General features: G+C 26.8%; 1 protein-coding gene across 24 annotated transcripts in view; it reads left to right on the top strand.

Annotated features, from left to right (window-relative positions):
- The first annotated feature begins 1,917 nt into the window (after positions 1-1,917).
- The window catches only part of LOC107456745 (uncharacterized), a 142,719-nt gene continuing 124,254 nt past the window's right edge, over positions 1,918-20,382 (top strand). For 4 of the 24 annotated variants that reach the window (XM_043048039.2, XM_043048038.2, XM_043048040.2 and 1 more), the window contains exons 1-16: positions 1,918-2,075; positions 3,148-3,174; positions 5,059-5,097; positions 7,829-7,990; positions 9,174-9,233; positions 10,382-10,441; positions 10,797-10,856; positions 11,225-11,284; positions 11,641-11,700; positions 12,052-12,111; positions 14,475-14,534; positions 15,744-15,773; positions 16,563-16,592; positions 17,435-17,464; positions 18,741-18,770; positions 19,265-19,294. In XM_043048039.2, coding sequence (XP_042903973.1) covers positions 2,030-2,075; positions 3,148-3,174; positions 5,059-5,097; positions 7,829-7,990; positions 9,174-9,233; positions 10,382-10,441; positions 10,797-10,856; positions 11,225-11,284; positions 11,641-11,700; positions 12,052-12,111; positions 14,475-14,534; positions 15,744-15,773; positions 16,563-16,592; positions 17,435-17,464; positions 18,741-18,770; positions 19,265-19,294 — 844 coding nt within the window. In that variant the 5' untranslated portion in view covers positions 1,918-2,029. The remainder of the gene's footprint in view (positions 2,076-3,147; positions 3,175-5,058; positions 5,098-7,828; positions 7,991-9,173; positions 9,234-10,381; positions 10,442-10,796; positions 10,857-11,224; positions 11,285-11,640; positions 11,701-12,051; positions 12,112-14,474; positions 14,535-15,743; positions 15,774-16,562; positions 16,593-17,434; positions 17,465-18,740; positions 18,771-19,264; positions 19,295-20,382) is intronic. The other 20 variants (XM_071183557.1, XM_043048042.2, XM_071183547.1 and 17 more) reach the window with 20 other exon arrangements.

Raw genomic sequence — 20,382 nt, 5'->3', positions numbered from 1 at the left:
AAGTGTCAAGGGAATGGAGGAAAGGGGACCTGTGTATATATATATATATATATATAATCGTAATCGTCTTTGTTTACTAAGTTATTTGCTTATATATTTAAAAATAGTTTATAAAATTCATTTTACTCATTCAATTTCTCATTCAATTTCTTAAAGAAGGAATTCTTGATACATTCCCTACATCCGTAGATAGAATTTTTATTAAATATCAGATTATAAAGTCATACATCGTCGATAGAAAAATGAAGCACTTGCTACGTTTTCATTTAAAGATTGATACTGGCGTTTTAATCTTTGAATGTTCTTGATTTTACCACAAGATTTCATAGATTAATAAATATTTCCTAAATTTTGAATTCATATCATAAAATGTTTTATTTTAAAAATTATGAAGTAATTTTGTTAAATGCTTATATTTTAAAATTTACATGAACTTATGCACAATATGTTAATTAATGAAATGTTTAAAAATTAGCGTGCTATATATTCTTTTTCCGTAATTTCTAGTCCTATATATATACACAGTGATGAGTAAAGTTTCCTAGCAGTATATTTTCATAACTGTTTTCAACTTTTGGCTACTTAAATGAGTTAAAATAATTTTCCTTTCTTTAATATTCAAATCGTAGCTAAATAATTTTACTTTATTTATGTTATAATATGCATACATAATTTTTTAAACATGAAAATTAAAGCAAACTATAATATTTTTGAGTTCAAAATTATCCAATCTACTTTGTCTTTTATGTTTGACTTCAAACAAAATTCTTCACTCTGCCACCATGTACGTATGATCCCAAAATAATTCTGTCATAAATATTCAGATAGCATTAAATAAACCATCATTAAAAGTAGGCACGTTTGTTTGGAGTAACGATAATTGGTTATAAAATTATCGAAAAAAAACCGGATCATCTAATGAAATTTCATCTTTATTTTCGTTTGCAGTGTAACTGTAAATGAACTGGTCACTAATATTTTAAGCAAATATAACTTAAAATAATAGACTAAAGGTGATTTACTATAAAAATAATCTAAAAAAGAACCGTGTAATGGAGGCAAGTTAATGTAATAGGAGATTAAGAAAACTGTAGCTCAAATTGCTCTGGAGTTACACAAAGAATGTGTTGTAAGGATTAGTCGCAGTAATGTAACAAGATGTATACATTATGTTTTATTAAATAGACAGATGTTTATAGAGTAGCCATTGATTAGCAAAAAATATCACTTGGCTAGATTATAGTATACCATGGACTATTTGAATTGAAATTTATTGACTTGTAAAAAAATTACATTCTCAGACCAATACAAATAATTTATTCGGGAGTAATAGAAAAAAATAGAGCCCATTTGGCACAAGAAAAATGTTAAATGTCAAATTTCTACGGATGGTGAAGGAAAAGTTACGAAAAGGGGAGTTTCTTGGATCTCGAACACGGACTGTTAATGTTAAGGGTACTAATGGTCTGAAAATCACTTAATATATATCTATCTCTCTCTCTCCCTCTCTCTCTCTCTCTCTCTCTCTCTCTCTCTCTATATATATCTCTNTATAATAAAACTTAATGTTTGCTGATAAGAAATTGTTTGATTATTTCACGAATAATATGCTTTTTCGCATTGCATCAGGTAATATTTTAAAGCTTTTTGAATAAAATGAATGATAACTTCAAACACCTTTACATCTCATTTTCTTACTGAAGAATTTCATTTCCTGTAAAAACGATTTCAAGGATTTCGCTAAATATTTTTCTATGTTAAGTTGAACTTACTTGGGCATTTTATGAACTGAATTTTATGGGAAATTAAAAAGATAATTATTTGCTTTTCTGATGCAGTCCTATAAGATAAGATTAAATTTTGGTAATAAAAGTTAAATAAGTCTTTAATACGCTCAATAAAAACATTTAACAGGCACAGCTGTGCTACTTCATTCAATCACTGTACAGGAAATGTATTTAAGTTACTCTCTTTCCATACATTTCACAGTACGATTCTCAGATTGAAGCTTGAGGCTTCAACATCCAAGATGTGGTTACTATTTATATTGGGATTTGCTGTTCTTACGGATACAGGTAAGAAAGGACTTTAAAAATAAACTCCTACATAAAGAATTTAAACTTGCAATGTTAATTTTTGTTCTTTTTTTCATTTCATAATTTATTATAAGATGTTTTTGATAACAAAATTTATATAAATTTAGGATTTCTTAAAGCGCAATTATAAAATTTAAGTAACTGACTATTTATATAATGTTTTTTTTTATCACGATCCTTTAGAAAAAACGAATTATGTTTAAAAACAAAATCAATTTATAATTTAAAAAATTATAAGGCGTATCTCAGAAAGCAAAATTCAGAGTTCTTATATTTAACATAAGTCCTTTTCTTAAAAAGAAAAACAGGAACGAAAAGTAATTAAAATGATCTTGCGCTATGATAGAATGCGTTAGGTGAGATTTTGTTCATAATAAGAAAGGCAAATGTTGGGTTAAACATAGTAAGACTCTTTTCAATAGAGAAAATAAGACAACCAGATTTGCGCCCTTATGTAATTTTAACCGTTCTTGGTATATTAATATGCTAGATGCATAAATAAACATAATTTTTTTCTTAAAATAAAAAAATAAGGAAATTTATAAAACTTTCTTACCACAAAAGTTTTTAACCTGTTCTTAATTGCAAAAATTTTAGAAAAAAAGTTTGAATATTATAAGACTTTTTTAATTTTTTGAAATTAATAATGATAATTACTTATAATTTCGTATATTTTAAAAATATAAAGTTGTCTTTTTATTTAAGATAAAACCAAAAAATAAGTAAAATGTGAATAAATTTTATTTTAGGTACATTATGTCCATACATTTTAACAGCGGTTAAAAGATGAAATTGCTTATCACTATATTTGTCAAACTATTCCTAAAATTCACTTAGTGATTTTTCTAGCAAATATTAATCAAATGACAAACAAAATCAATGATTTAGTGAACTTGTGATGAATTAGAAGGATCTATAATTCTTCAAATTTGACTGTTCATTTTCAAATGAAATATTTTTTTGTTTTCAACAAGTCATATTTTAAATTTAATGTTTGCTGTTACTATGTTATTCAAAATGCTTAATTCCTTTTCTTTTTTTTTACTTTAAGGCACCGGTACATTGTTTGGAGGAGGAAGTAAGTTTAATATTCAAAATACTCATTTTATTTTTATAGATAAATAATTATGAGTAAACTTGAGTGAGAAATAAAACAATAAAAAAATAATTTACAGTCATTTAAAGATATCACTATGTCAGATTCATATTTCAGATTTACTATTTTTTTTCATTTTAAATTGTTTTTTTTTTTAATTTCTCATTAAAAATTTAAAATGAAATAAATAATGCAGATAATAAATAATGTAAATAATTTCACAAAATACTTTATTTATCATAGAATTATTTTTCAACTAGTTTCCTTGAATGCATTTATTAAGTGCAAAAAAATCGGATATTTGGTGCACCTAATATATTAAATATTTTATGTTTCGAAGTAAATTACATTTATATGTTCATGCCTTTGACAATTAAGAAAAACGAGTGTGTTTTGTATGACATCAGATTAAGTTTCTTCAAAACTAAACATTTAATATAAAAAATGAATCAAAATCAAAAAAATAAATAAGAAAGCAAAGAAATATTGAAATGAAAAATAATTCGACAAGATTTAAGAAAATTCAATCTAAGTAGCAAAAGAAATTCAATCAAGTGACAATTTGATATTAATTCGATATTTCAAAAATGATAGCTATCTCTGAAATTCTACTGTTCCTGAGATGTAGGAAAATTTTTCGTCATTTTTTTTTTGTCTCATTTAAATCTTCTAATCTGGTATAATACTTTTATTGCACGTTTCTACGCTGAAATTCATTACTTTGCGGAATGGTGTTCTAGTTTTAAGGAGCCACATAATGTAAGTTTCGGATAGTGGCACCATCTGTTGGTGATTATTGTTACAGAATTCATTAATTCTGATTAAAAAATTTGTTGCTTTAGCAATAAAGATGTTGTTTATTTCATCTCTAAGTCATCTCTAATTTCAAGATTTTTAATTTCAAAATCAGGGTGTTCCCCTAGACATCTTACATAAGTTATCCTAAATAATTTCAGAATGTTAATGCAGATGAATAAGACCAGAACATTATGCGATATATATATATATATATATATATAAAGCAAAAGATAAAAATTACTTAAAACATTTTTTTAAAATAAAATTACTTATCAAAGTAATGAAAATTATTACGGTATTTTAGTTTATTGTATACGTATCTGCTGCTTGAAAATATAAAACTGCTTCCAATCATTTTATTTCTGTCTCAACTAATGTTCGTAAAAAAGAATAAAAATATTTTTATGACTTCATCAATAAATGAAAATCTAAGAGTAAAATTTTGATAACTGCATATTATTATGTAAAATACGCGGGCTGTAAAGTTGATTGAAACATGAATTCTATGAATAACACGAAAAAACTTAAAATTTTGACTTAATTGTTAACTTTAAAAAAACAATAATGAAATTTTAAATATTTTCTAGTTATCGTAAAGCCAAAGTTAGTATATAAAGATATTTCACCGACTCTAAATTCTTACCTCTTCCGCCACAAAGAAAATATTAAATATTTATTTCATGTATTGCGTATAAATCATAAAAAATTATGAAAGCTAATAAGAAAACTATCGACGCTTCGTATACCACCGAATTTCACTTGAAGTCTGTTTGGTTGACCATTTGGTTGGACTAGTTGATTTGGTTTGGTGAACTAGGATAGCTGGTTTCAGAATTTACATAAGAGGTCAGAGGCAAAACGCTGGACACAGTAGATGTAAGGAAAACATTCTCTTCCTTCTGTTCGATTTTAGACTGTTTTTAAACTAATTTTTTTGAAAAATTTCAATACGATAAATTCCACCGTTTTAAAGGAACTTAATTCCAGATTTTTTCATTGCTTATGGTATTTAATACGTTATCTTGGTGTTGTCTTATACAATATAATAAAGTTTTTAAATTTTTGTAGGTTGCAATGGAATTGTTGGCACTGTTTTCGGCTGTGGAGGTAAGATAAAAGTTCTTAAATTAGTCACGCTTACTTATATTTACAGCTCTTTTTATTATCATAAAAATTTACCACCAACATTTTTCAAAATTTTCAAATATAGTAATTAAATTAATATGCAATAATTAGTTACATGTTATTTAACAATTCCAATAATTTTCTTATTATTAAATATTAAAAAAAATGCATGACATATCATTACTTAATTTGCAAAATGATGGCAAATCGTGAGTAAAAAAGATTAAGTGAGAAAAGTGATGAATGTGTTAAAGAAACTATGATCATTGAAGATATTTTTTATGCCAACTAACATATCCAACATATCGGTAAAAAAAAAATTATGATCTCCTGTTTAGAGAAATGTTCATTTTCTCTGCACCTGCAAATATTTAGGTTACCCTCTAACACAAAAGAAGTTTGCGCCTTAAAGTTTCTTGCCCGACATGGACTCGTAATCCTACCTCCAAAACGATCTGTCAGAGAGTAAAAAGTCAAAAACACCATTCCTTGGTGATATGAGATACACAAATAGCTATCCTAAATATTATGCTATATAGCTATCCTAAATATAAATATAGCTATCCTAAATATATAGCTATATAGCTATCCTAAATATAAATCCTAAATAGCCACATAATCATTAGTTTTGCACAAAATACCGTCATTAGTCATTGCACAACGCAAAAAACTCTTTTGACCATGGTGTTTTATGGTTAATGCAGCAATTGTGGCTTATAATTTTAACATAAAAATCACACCAGATTGAATTTAGTGAAAACATTTTTTTGAAAAATACTCCTATGAGCTAAACTATTCGTTATTATTGTACAGCGCGCAAGAAAATAAACTGATCAACCTGAAGATCTTTTGATCTTATTATCGTATCTTAGCTCCTTAGATACAACCTTAGGGGTTCGATGCTGTGACCTCAAACGTGTTAATTAAATAGAGAAGACGATATTTTAAGTACCAAAATCAGACACGAAAACTGAATAAACATACCTTAATTTCTAAGGATTTGAATTTCTAACCCCCAAAATATAGGGGGTAGCCACGCTCTGGGAAATATGATCATAATAGTTTGGTTAGGAGAGCAGTCCAAAGTTTGGACCCCTTAATGTCAATTTTGCTCTTTTTGTATTTCGCCATATCTCTAGAATTTTTTAAGCAAACTGAAGAAATTTTGCAAACAGTTATAAAAATTGTTTTATCCTAAGATATTTCCCTGCAAAATGTAACTTTCAGTAAATATTTATTATTTTTTATTCTTGCATTATTTAATAATATTCAAAAAAATTTTGAGTTGCAAATTTTGAGTTATATGATTTTAAAGAATGTAATTTTAAATGGCAAAATACAAAATTTGTGAGAAATTGATTGAATAACTCATCAGAAATCCAATTTTAAAAATACGACTTTTAAAAATACTTTTTTCAAAATTTGATTTCTCCGATTTCGCTTAAAATTTGTCTTTTGCCATTCAACATTACATTCTTTGAAATCATGTACAAATTTTTATACCTTTCAATTCAAACTCGAATATATTGAATATAATTAATAACAGAAAAAAATAAATATTTATCAAAAGTTATATTTTACACGGAATTATCTTTAAATTAACGAGTTTTACAACTGTGTGCAAATTTTTTTGAATTTTCTTGTAAAGTTCTAGAGGTAAGGCAAAACGCGCAAAAAGTAAAATTAACATAAAGGCGTTCCAACTTTGGACCGCCGTCCTGACCAAACTATCGGATCTATATTTTCTAGATTGTGGCTACTCCTTATATTCTGGTTGTGAAAAATCGAAAAAGAAAATTTTTTTTCCAGAAAAAGTACGTTTTTGCCTCAGATTTCATAAATTAATATATCGTGTGCACTTATTAATTAGCATATTTAGGTCCACTCTCTCGAACTTTTAAGATTGAGTATAAAATGAGAAGATCCGATTATTGAATCAAAAATTATTCTGGGTAGTTCATTTTTTTTACTTTTCGCACTGTACACATAATAGAGCTGAAAACTTTTATTATGTAAACATATCATCATAAGGTGTTAATCTTTTGGGAACTTATTTAATTAACCTTTACATTATTATTCTTTACATTTATTTAACATTTAAAAATTAAATTACTTTCCTAGTTAATGTCTATCTTTGCTAAAATATTAAGATATATTTACTTCTCAAAATTGCTAGTGGCTGGGTGGCGCAGTTGGTTTGACGTCGGCCTTCTGAGACAAAGTCTGCGGGTTCGATCCCCGGCCCAGACACTGGATTCTCGGGATGCAAAAAATCCTCTGCGGAAATGTCGTATGATTATGCGGCATGTAAAAGATCCCTGTAGTGCCTTATTGGCTCTAGGCATTTCCGGCAAAATTATGTTCCTAGTGTACTTATGTTCCTAGTATACTTTTCAGTGCTGCCATCTAGTGCGGCAGAAACTAGACGTCCAAATTAACATGGCCAACGGTATCTCACCCATTGTGGTGGTCCTGAAAGAGTGGATACCACTTCTGGAGAACGCACTAAGTCTGCTCATGAGTGCGCACTTGTGCAGCTCATTGGAAATATAAAAAAAAACTTCTCAAAATTAATATTGTTCGGAAATAAAAGTTTGGTTCATTCCCGGTAAAAAATAAAAAGATTCACTTCTGTGCCAAATATATATTGTATAAAAATGATCGAATATTTTTCTTACATAGGAAGAATTAATTTTTTTCTCTCAATTTTTAGGAAAAGCTAGTGGGTCTGCAAGTGGAGAGTATACTACAGGCGAATACACCACAGGATCGTATATAACTGGATCGTATGTTACTGGTGAATATACGACTGGTGAATACACGACTGGAGAATATACAACTGGAGAATATGTTACAGGCGAGCAAACAAGTGGAGGTTGGTTTAACATATTTTAAACTACAATTTATCCCTAAATGAATCTAAAATATTTGAAAATGATGTTTCATCAGAATATGGATAAGTAGGAGTTCTTAAAGTTTCTTTTTTCTTTCACGAGAATCTTCAAGAAAAACATTTCAACATTTTTAATTGAATGATAAAATTGCCATTGAGGCAACAAAAATAAAAGCATTAATAATGAAATAAACTGGAAGATAAATTTATCAGATTTTTAAAGTATACCAAAACCTGGATATATAGAGAAATTATGAAAATATTTCTTTTCTGCTGGAATATTTATCTACATAAATTAATAATATGACACTAGTAAATTTTAAATTATACAAGCGCTTAAGACCAATCAATTTATCATAAATTTTGCTTACGTATCAGGTTTAAGAACAGAAATCACAAAACTCAAAAATAAAACTTGAATCATGCTACTCATAAATCATACTAAGCATTTCAGTTTCAGCTGTTTAGAAGCATTTTTAACTTAAGTTTACTTTAAGTACTTCTAAATGGAAAGAAATTTTTTGGTAAAAACTTTCGATTCAAGCTTACTTAGTTACCACCCTTATTCAACATTAAAATAATTCTTCAATTTATCAATGCGCAAAAAACTATAGAGAGTAGATATCTTAAAATCTTTTAATCTCTTCATCGTCTATTTTAATCGACATCGAGTGTTTACCTTTAAAATAGTTCATTAATGAATTTTTTTAGTAAGCTCGCTCATTAGATGAAAAAGTTTAAAAGGAGTTTCGCTTTTTTTCCAATTCTGCAGATTTAAGTTCTCAAAAATGTGACATTTTTATTTTTTCAAGCTTCTCCTTTTGCGTTAAAAAATCATTTTCATCATTTCATTTTTTATGGAAAGAGAGCCGATAATATACGTAATGATTATTCACTTGCAACTTATTTACTTAAAAATTTTGGTTGCGTACAAAATTTAGTCTTTATCTAGTACATAAATGAAAAAATATCACTGTGGGGGCAAGATAAAGTATTGCATATTATGCAACATAGATTGGTGTGGATAATGAGTACCGGTTATTTAAATGTTAAATAGTAAAAAATATTATATGTATAGCGATATATATATATATATATTTATAAGAGAAAATATTTAGAATATTATTACAAATCTTCAATTCTTCTTATTAATATTTCCTTTAAGAATATACCAGTCGTGAATATGTTACTGGCGAATATGTAACAGGAGAGCAAAAGAGTGGAGGTAAGTATTCANTTCTAAATTGGCATCTTGATATATATATATATATATATATATACAAGATGAGAAGAAATAAAAGGGAATAAAATACATTTTTTTTAAGATTTACAAGTGAAGAAGAAAAAATTACAAGAATTAAAAAGATGAAAAAGTATTTTTTTTTTATTCAATTACACAAAAGTAGAAAATAAAACAGAGAAGGGTTACCTTGTCAATTATATCTTCAAAAGTAGAGCTTTCTAATATTGAAATATATAGTCACTGCAAAATGTATCAATACAATAGTGTGAAGACGACCAAAAAAAAAAGAAAGAAACTGATTTGAAAATAAAATATAATCAAGCAAAAATAATAAAAATTAGAAATTTTTTTTAAATAGAACACAAATAGGAATGCATCAAGCGAGAAGTGAGAACGTTCGTTTGCTACTTTGGAACAAATTTTAGGAACAATTTAAAAATATTTTCGTAGCTAAGTTGCCAGATTGGAAGATATGAAAATAAAGCATAAATAAAGGGTATTGGGATATATATTTTACCAGTGTTCGTATTGAAGCACAAGACTCCATTCCATTTGTCTGTTAATGTGATTAACAAATGAAATTACATTTTATTCGAAATCATTGAGTTAATTATGTGTCAAATATATATATTTACGTAAAAATATTCTTGTTATTTGAATTAATATTTTTAACGACTTCAAATCAAATTCGAGTAACTAACCAACACAATCCTGTTATTTTTACTTAATATTTTTCAATAAATGTTTGAAATAATTTCTTTAAAACTCATTGAATTAAAATGCCATTTTTTAAATTTGACCTTTTATTAATTATTATTCTTGAATTATCCGGAATTGTATGTTATTACACTACTTTCGTTTGATTCCCAAATTGAAAATCGTATTATGTTAACATTTTGAATACTTTTTTCTGTTCGTAAATGTTACAAGATATACATCGCAAAACATACAAAATTTTTTTAAAGGAAATTTAAAACACGTATGATTTAAATATTTTAAATTTCTTTAATAATAAATAAAAAAAAACATATTTCAGTATTTATAGTTGTTAAAATAAAAAAATTCTGAAGGTATCTTAGAATAGAAGTTATAAAATATATTAAATTTATGTTTCTATTTATTTTTTTCAGAATACACAACTGGAGAGTATACCACTGGTGAATATACTACAGGAGAAAGAGCTAGTGGAGGTATTGAAAAAAATTTTGCATAGTTAAAAATATAAACTAATGTGGCTTTTCGTTCTTTTTTATTAACTTAATATTACGAAACATTGAATTGGAATCCCTTATTTATCTTTTTTGCAATGTATTTTAGGTTATTTTTTAAAAAAATAAAAATTAAATATTAAGGGTAACAATAATAATTACAGTCTGGTGTGTTACAGTGATAGGCAATAAATATAGTAGAAAAATTTAAAGCAATATAATATGGACTAGCAACTAGAAAGTTTTTTTAACCTGTCAAAATGCCCCTTCATTTCTAACTAATTAATTTCTGTAATGCAGCTAGTTTAATTTTTCTTTTCTTTCTTTCGCTTTTTAGAATACACAACTGGAGAATATACCACTGGTGAATATACTACAGGCGAAAGAGCTAGTGGAGGTAAGAAAAAGATGAAATTTGCATATTTAAAGTAAAAGCAAATAGAATTTATGTATTTTTCTTTTTTATTGCATTAATTTAAATAAAAATTGCAAAATATTTAACTGGAATTCTTTATTTATCTTCATTGCAATGTATTGGACCCTATTTCTTTAAAAATATCAATTAAATATTAATAGTAACAATAATAATAACAATCAGGCAAGTGACAGTGATTGTGCAAAATGTTATTAAAAAGGTTTTTAAAATGCATTATGGACTAGCAGCTAGTAAGTTTTCTTAACCTGTCAAAATGTCCCTGCATTTCTAACTAAATAATTTCCGTATGCAACCTATTTCATTTTTCTTTTCTTCTTTTCATTTTGCAGAATACACAACTGGTGAATATACCACTGGTGAATATACTACAGGCGAAAGAGCTAGTGGAGGTATGAAAAAGATAAAAATTTGCATATTTGAAAATATAAACAGATGGAATTTATATAATCTTCTTTATTATTAAATTAATTTAAATAAAAAATTCAAACTATCTAATTGAAATTCTTTATTTATCTTCGTTGCGATATATTTTGGTTTACTTTTTAAAACAAAAATTAAATATTAATAGCTATAATAATAACAGTCTGGTGTGGTGATAGTGAAAAAATATTACAGCAAAGTTTTAAAAAATTTTATTATCGGCTGGCAGTTAGTAATTTTTCTTAGCTTGCCAAAATGCCCCTACATTTCTAACTAAATAATTTCCGTATGTAGCTAACTTAATTTTCTTTTCTTATTTTTTCAGAATACACAACTGGAGAATATACCACTGGTGAATATACTACAGGCGAACAAGCTAGTGGAGGTATGAAAACGATAAAATTTGCATATTTTAAAATATAAGCAAATGGAATTTATATAATCTTCTTTATTAAATTTATTTGAATGAAAATTGCAAACCATTTAATTAAAATTCTTTATTTATCTTCGTTGCAATATATTTTGGGTTATTTTTTAAAACAAGAATTAAATATTAATAGCTATAATAATAGCAGTCTGGTGTGGTGATAGTGAAAAAATATTATACCAAAGTTTTAAAAATTTTTATTATGGGCTAGCAGCTAGTAATTTTTCTTAGCTTGCCAAAATGCCCCTACATTTCTAACTAAATAATTTCCATATGCAGCTAACTTAATTTTTTTTCTTATTTTTTCAGAATACGCAACTGGAGAATATACCACTGGTGAATATACTACAGGCGAAAGAAAAAGTGGAGGTATGTCTAATGTACTTTTTGATAAAAATCGATAAATACACGAGGCTCTAAAATTTGATCTACAAATTCAGGGTATTGATTAAAAGCATCACGAAGCCAAAAACTTTTTAAATTTTATAGAGTCGAAAACTACGTTGAAAGGGTGAAAATTAATAAAAATCCATATTGACTTTCCCTCATGAATGAAAAATCCATGCCATGTAGATGTTTCCCAGGTGTCGACGACATGCTAGAAAATAAGGATACTACATTATATCTACTTGTTAGCGATAAAAAAAATGATATATTTGATTTATTATTACAAGAGTTGTTCAAAGGGGTATCCGCTGTCATCATTTCACAGCCAACAATAATGTAAAACTGATTTTCGGCTGTGCCCAAAGATGCTAGATGTGTTCTAGATGCATATATAAGTTTTTATGCACTTGCAGGCTGCGCCCCTTGCTCTTTGAGCTCACCAGCACTCGTAGTGGCCCCTTATTCATCCTTACTTTTTTCTTAAAATTATTTTGGCCATAACATATAATATTATTATATAATATAATATAATAATATTATAATAAAACTATTATGGAATATTATAAAATATATAAGCAAAGATTTTAAAGATAATCAACTGTACTTGACAAGAAAAACTCTTAAATTTACGAAAACTTAATGGGTTACACAATAAGTAATAAAAAATGAGAAGTAATTTTACTTGTTAGCAATCTATAACATTAATTTTATATTAAATAACTTTTAAACTAGCGAACGGTTTTTATCTCTGATGAGACAATGGTATCTTTAAAAAAATTGGATATAAATGTTATGATTTATATCTGGCAACATATGAAAGTTTTCTTCTTTTTTTTCTTTATTTTATTTATATATCCTTTATAAATTTTGAAATCAAGTCAATCGCGAGTTTGTCTTGACTTTTTTTTACCGCAGAGCCGATTGTATATTTTTTCCCAAAGATAATTCATTTTATCACGTAATAATCTTCGAAGTAATTATCGAATGTTATTTTTGCTTCATTCAATAGCACTTCGTGTACATTTTTATCTGTCCTTCGTGATTTTAAGCGTCTTCAAAATGTAATTTTAAGTTATATACTCATTACAGTGGTAGCAGCTTTTACGATTTTTTGATCTGAAGTGATATATAAGTAGTTGACCCCTGTATTACTAATAATATCTACGATGTAAATAATTCCGCATTAAATCATAGTAAAGTGTATCTGCATTTAGGGAGTCGGTACTATGGACCGGAATGTCTTATAAAAATATACTATTTTCGAGGGGAAACATTAGAACAATATGTTTAGCATTTTCCTGATACATAGTAGTTGTTTACGCTTAATTTTGCGGAATATTTTACTAAAAATATCTGCCGAGGCGACAACACTGATCACGATGTGATCCTCCAATATGTCCAAAAGCATAAACTACAGGTTTCAGTTGTTTCCCTATAAGAAAGTCAAAGGAATTGAAATTCTCAGAATGCGGGGGTAATGCAATGAGTTCTCCATCTTATATTCATATCCTTATCTTTGCTACCTCGAATGATTACGTACAGTACGTAGGAGCATTATACTCGCAAACCACTTGTGTCCCTTCACTGTGGTCGACACGCTTTTTCCGCAATTGAAGGAAGACTTGATACATAAATATAAGATACGTCTCTGTAGTTTCATCTCTTCTAGATGATGGCATTTTTCGTGGTTTCTCCCTCCTCTGAATGTGGTATCCATGTTCCATATAAATTTTTAATTAATTGATGCCTTTTATCACCATTCGGAATTAGACGATCTAATTCCGAAGATCTTTTTATTATCTTATTGAATTTAATGCAAAACATTAATTTATCCTTTTTGCTACGAATTTAATACGTTATTTTAGCTAAATATTTTTAATCGGTATTTTTAATAAACAGTTCAATAACTGATTTCAAACTTGTTCTTTAACGAAAGCTATGTAGGAAATATATTGACTGTTTTGTGAAGTTATGAGCATCATATATGCATATGTTTTGCATTACAGCAATATATAATAATATAATAGCATTTTTTTTTATTTACACGTAAGTAGTTGACACCTAAGATTCAATAACAAATAATAAATATCCAATAAAATACATTGTTTTCATAAAAGATTTATTATCATTTTTATTATAAAATGTTTATAATTATCGGAATAAAACCAAGTGGATGTATGGATAATACGAGTTGAGAAAAAATTGCTATAGATAATACAGTACAACGGGAACAAACAAGACCGATAAATTAAGCGAAATAAATGTTAATTATCTTCATTTTAACACTATATTTTCGTAAAATAATTATACAATTCCTTGTACACTAATTATGCTACTGTTTTTAGAATATACAACTGGAGAATATACAACTGGAGAATATGCTTCCGGAGAGTACCCAAGCGGACGTAGGTTTAATATCATTTGCTAATATTATTATTATTAGTATAATATTTGTTAATATAATATTTTTAATTTTAAGAGTTTCGAAATGGAAAACAGAAATAAGTAAAAGGAAAAATATCAATCAATATTTATATTAAGAATTTATTTTCCGACTGTATATATTACTAACCGGCAGAATCCTGCCAGGATCCAAAGTCTCAAAAGGAAAAGTATGAGACTTTGAGTGTTTTCCAATGAAATATTTATTGCTGAATCGAGTTGAAACATCATAAAATGTTATTATTTATTTATCATTTTAATATCAAATCTATAGTAACTTTTAAACTGCACATCCTAAGTGAGCGCTTACTTAAAAATTTCATTAAATTATTTATATAGTTCATTGGTGTCGCAACTTTTAAACAGTAAAAAAATAATAACATTTTATGATGTTTTGACACGATTTAGCAATAAATATTATGTGCTATTAAACTTAATAGTATATCCAAGATGGCGATAATTGTTTGTTTGCAAAGCAGACTGCATCAACACTTTAACAATTCGTAGTAAAACATTAAAGTGTAGTAACTATAGGGGTGATATCGCAATTTTTTTATGTTTCAAAGCATCTAAATGGATTCAATATCTTGTCTAAACAATTCTATTAAAGTTTTACGATCCAAATATATAGGTGCAGTATGCTTTATTGGTGCAATCAACGCACATCATTTCATTAACATTTTGTTTGATCATACTAAACTTTTTATTTTAAAATTATTTTTAAAAAAGGCTAAATTTAATTTTCTATAAAATACTTTTAATTAAAGTAATCTTTTTGAAAATTTTATTTTTATAGTGCAAAAGAAGCAGGAATGACGCACATTGAATTCTCTTTTATTTCTCTACTAACCTGATAATTAAGTGTTGTCCTCAGATAGCTCATTAAAATTCTAGAAAAAAAGTCTGGCAAATCCAAAGTGTAAGGAAATAAATTGTAGATATTCATTAGATATCCACAACTGAATATTTAGACTATACTTACATCGAAGAAAAAGAATAGAAAATAATGTATTTTTTTAATCGATTCAAAACAAAATGTAAACTATGTATTTATTTATATCTCTAATATAGTGAGTATTCCAGTCATTGAATGATTTATTTAATCAAAAGCAATATATTTAATATTTAATGACTCTTTAGATATAGCAATAAAATGTTCAAATTACTTTTAGAATACGCTTCTGGACAATATCAAACTGGCGGTGAGTAAATTTTAAGATATAAATCTTATTTATTTTCATAGTATATGATAAGACTAAAAAAATGATTGAGATATTGATATAAAACTATTCTATAAGCTTCTTTAATACCTAATAATTATGGTTATTTTGATTTTTAAACAAAACAATAAAAATTTATAAAATTCTACTTTAAATTATCAATTACTGTACCACTAATTATGTGTAGAATCTTCGGAATAGTTTTAATCGACAGTGTATGATATCTGGTAAACTATAAATAAGTTCTTGAAGCGTCTGAGTCTGTTGCTATGATCATAACTTATTAAATTGTGTTTTTCTCAGTTAGTTCGAGACTTTGAAAATTTTTCCAACAATCCTGAAGGGAACAATCCTCTTCGAAGAAGAAAAAATGCTAAAACGTTTTAATTATTTAATTAAAATGCTTTGTTGTATACAAATCACAGCCTATTCTTTTCATATATTCAAGTAAAAATATTGTTGTTATCTAGATTGATATTTTTAGCGTGTGCAAATTCTTGAAAAAATAATTCATAATTCCTGCTGCCAAATCATACTAAAAACATTTAATTTTGTCTCTGATGTAATGAAACTTCTTTCCGTGTAATATAAAGCTGAGAGTAAAATCATCGTAAAATCGTAATTAAAAATATAGTGCTATTGGATAGGAGAATCAATAATATAGTTTTGTGACTCAAATTTACGTATTCTAGTGTAAATTGACAAGAAGTATAAATTTGAATGATATTTTTTTTTAATTCACGGTTCAACATAGCTTGTATTTTATTACAGAATATGTTACTGGAGAATATCCAAGTGGTGGTAAGTATTTAGTTTGACAACTTATTCTTTATTTCCTTTTTAATTTGTGTATTAACTGAAGCAAATTATTTTAAAACAAATTTTAAAGGCTATTAAACTTAATAGAATATCCAAGATGGCGATGATAGTTTGTTTGCAAAACTGATTGCATCAATACTTTAACAATTTAAAAGATATCCAACTAAAACATAAAAATGAAGTAACTGCATAGATGGTATCGCAGTTATTTTTATGTCTCAAAACAACTAATTGGATTTAATACCTTGTCTAAACATTTCTATTAAACTTTTACGACCTAAATATATAGGTGCAGAATTGTTTATTGGGGAAATCTACGAAGATCATTAACACTTTGTTTGAACATACTAACCTTTTTCTTTTTCTTTTATTTTTAAAAAAGGATAAATTTATTTTCTGTAACATACTGAGAATTAAACTAATCCTTCCTTTGAAAATTTAACTCTTATAGTGCAAAAGAGGCAGAAATGACGAGCATCAAATTCTTCTTTATTTCTCTATTAACCTGATAATTGAGTATAGTCCGCAGAGAGAATATTAAAATTTTAGAAAAAAAAGTCTGGCATCTCCAAAGTGCAATTAAATAAGCTGCAGATTTTCCTTAAACATCCACAATTTATTTTGATTATATTTACATCGAAGAAATATCATAGAAAATAATACATTTTTTAATTCATTCAAAACAAAATTTAAATTATTTATATTAAAATATCTCTAATATAGTGAATATTCCACTCATTGAATGATTTATTTAATCAAAAAGAATACTTTTAACATTTAATGTCGCGCTAAATACAGTAATAAAATGTTCAAATTGCTTTCAGAATACACTTCTGGACAATATCAAACTGGCGGTGAGTACATTCTGAGATATAAATCTTATTTATTTTCCTAGTATATGATGGAACTCAAAAACGATTGAGTTACTTGATATAAACTATTGCTCATAAGCTTCTTTAATACAAAATAATTATGGTTATTTTGATTTTTTCACAAAATAATAAAAAATTTATCAAATTCTACTTTAAATTATCGATTACAGTATCACTAATTATGCGTAGAATCTTCGAAATTGTTTTAAACGACAGTGTGTAATACCTGGAAAACTGCAAATAAGTTCTTCAAGCTTCTGGTCTGTTCTCCTGGACATAATTTATAAAATTGTGTTTTTATCCGTTATTTCGTGACTCTAAGAATTTTACAACGTTCCCGAGAGGAAACTTTAGTTTCCGATTCTAAGAAGAAGAAAAACACACTAAAACGTTTTAATTATTTAATTAAAATGCCTTGTTGTTTACGAATTGCTGCCCATTCTTTTTATACGTATTATTCAAATACTTAAAATATATAACTTATGTTTGCTGGATTATAACTTTGTCGTAAAAAAATGAGTTTCAGTAGGAGTTTTTTGAATAATGCTTTAACTTTTATTTTATTATCAAGCTCAAATAAAACTAAACATCTAAAACCTTGTATCCATTTTGTCTATAATTACGCTTTTAAAACATGTTTATCTAAACCTAACTAATGCGCCACTAATGGAAGTTAATATAAGTAATATGAGTAAAATATATATAAGTAATATACTAAAGTGCCATATATAAGGCAAAATTGTTTGATTGTATAAAAAATATGGACAATGAAGTGTTGTCCGATAACATAATTCTTGCTGCCAAATGATATCAAAAACATTTAATCTTGTCTCTGATGTAATAAAACTCCTTTTTGTATAATATAAATCCAAGAGTGAAATCATCGTAAAATGGTAATTAAAAATATATATATTTCTTTAATTGTCATGATTTAAATTCCCTTTCATTTTTGAGTATAATTACGAATATTAAATAGAGTTAGTACATATTTAAAATTTCCTTTTTCATTACTCCGCACCAAGAACGAATATTTTACTAGTCATAAATATAACCTAAAATGAATAAAACTATTTTTTTATTTTTTGAGTTACAAATTTCTTATATTAGAATAGATAGGAGAATTGATAATAAAGTTTCTAGACTCAAAATTGCGTATTCTAGTTTTTCGAGCTCTAAATGTGAAATTGACACGAAGTATAAATTTGAATGATATAATTTTTGTAAATCACGGTACAATATAGCTAGTATTTTATTACAGAATATGTTAGTGGAGAATATCCAAGTGGTGGTAAGTACTTAGTTTGACAACTTATTCTTTATTTCCTTTTAATTTATGTATTAAGAGCAAATTATTTTAAAATAAATTTTAAGTTATTAAAATAAATAGAATATCCAAGATGGCGATGATTGCTTGTTTGCGAAGCTAACTGCATCAATACTTTCGCAATTTAAATGATATCGAAGTAAAACATAAAATTGTCGAAACTTTAGGGATGATATCAGATTTTTTTTTTGTGTTTGAAAACAACTAATTGGATTTAATATGTTGCTTAAACATTTCGATTGAACTTTTGATTGATTGACTATACTTACATAGAAGAAAAAGAAAGGAAAATAATTGATTTTTTAATCGATTCAAAACAAAATGTAAAATATTTATTTTATAATATCTCTAATATATTAAATATTCCACTCATTGATTGATTGATTTAATCAAAAAGAATACTTTTAATATTTAATGTCTCGTTAAATACAGTAATAAAATGTTCAAATTGCTTTCAGAATACACTTCTGGACAATATCAAACTGGCGGTAAGTAAATTCTAAGACATAAATGTTATTTGTTTTCATAGTATATGATAAAACTCATAAATGATTGACATACTTGTTACAAAACAATTGCATATAATCTTCTTTAATTCTTAAAAATTATGGCTACTTTAATTTTTTTGCAAAATAATAAAAAGTTATAAAATTCTGTTTTAAATTATCATATACAGTACCACTAATTGTGAGTAAAATCCTCAGCGGCCATGTCGTATGATTATGCAGCATGTAAAAGATCCCTGGAGTGCCTTATTGGTTCTTGGCATTTCCGGCAAAATTAAATTCCTAGTGCACTTTAGCATCCAAATAGAGTCTCGGTGCTGCCATCTAGTGTGGCAGAAACTAGACGTCCAAATTAACATGACCAACGGTATCTCACCCATTGTGGTGGTCCTGAAAGAGTGGATATCACCTCTGGAGAACGCACTAGTTCCGCTGATCGGCAAGTCCGATTGTGCAGCTCATTGGAATAAAATTAAATATCGGGCAGACGGTGAATAAGTACTTGAAGTTTCTGTGTCTGTTGTTATGGATATAATTTATTAAATTGTGTTTTCTCCGTTAGTTCGAGACTCTGAAATTTTTATAACGTTCCCGGGAGGAAACTCTAGTTTCCAATTAAAGAAAAAAAAAGCAAAAACGCTCTAATTTTATTTAATGAAAATGCTTTGTTGTATACAAAATGCTGCCCATTATTTTAATATACTTCGTAAAAATACTGTTGTTATCTAGATTGTAAATCTAATGCGAATAAATTCATGGTTAAAAAAAAGTATAACTAACCAAAAAACTTATGTAACATTCAATTAATATTTTTCAATAAATGTCAAAAATATTTTTTTTAAAAATCATCGAATTAAAATGCTGTATTTTAAATTCGTTATTTTATTATTTATTAATTTTGAATTATCCAGAATTGAACGAAGCCTTGTAGATTACCTTGAGCAAATCTAGTTAGCCGACAAATCCAGGCTAACATCTTCCCCCTTTAAAATAAAATTAAATTAATAATATGGAAGCTTTTAAGTAAATATCTGGCTTAATATTCAATTTTACTTTATTATATATATATA

Source organism: Parasteatoda tepidariorum, chromosome 7, assembly GCF_043381705.1.
Source record: "Parasteatoda tepidariorum isolate YZ-2023 chromosome 7, CAS_Ptep_4.0, whole genome shotgun sequence".
Taxonomy (NCBI): domain Eukaryota; kingdom Metazoa; phylum Arthropoda; class Arachnida; order Araneae; family Theridiidae; genus Parasteatoda; species Parasteatoda tepidariorum.
The sequence above is the reverse complement of the archived record's forward strand: the minus strand, read 5'-3'. Positions and strand labels throughout refer to the sequence as shown.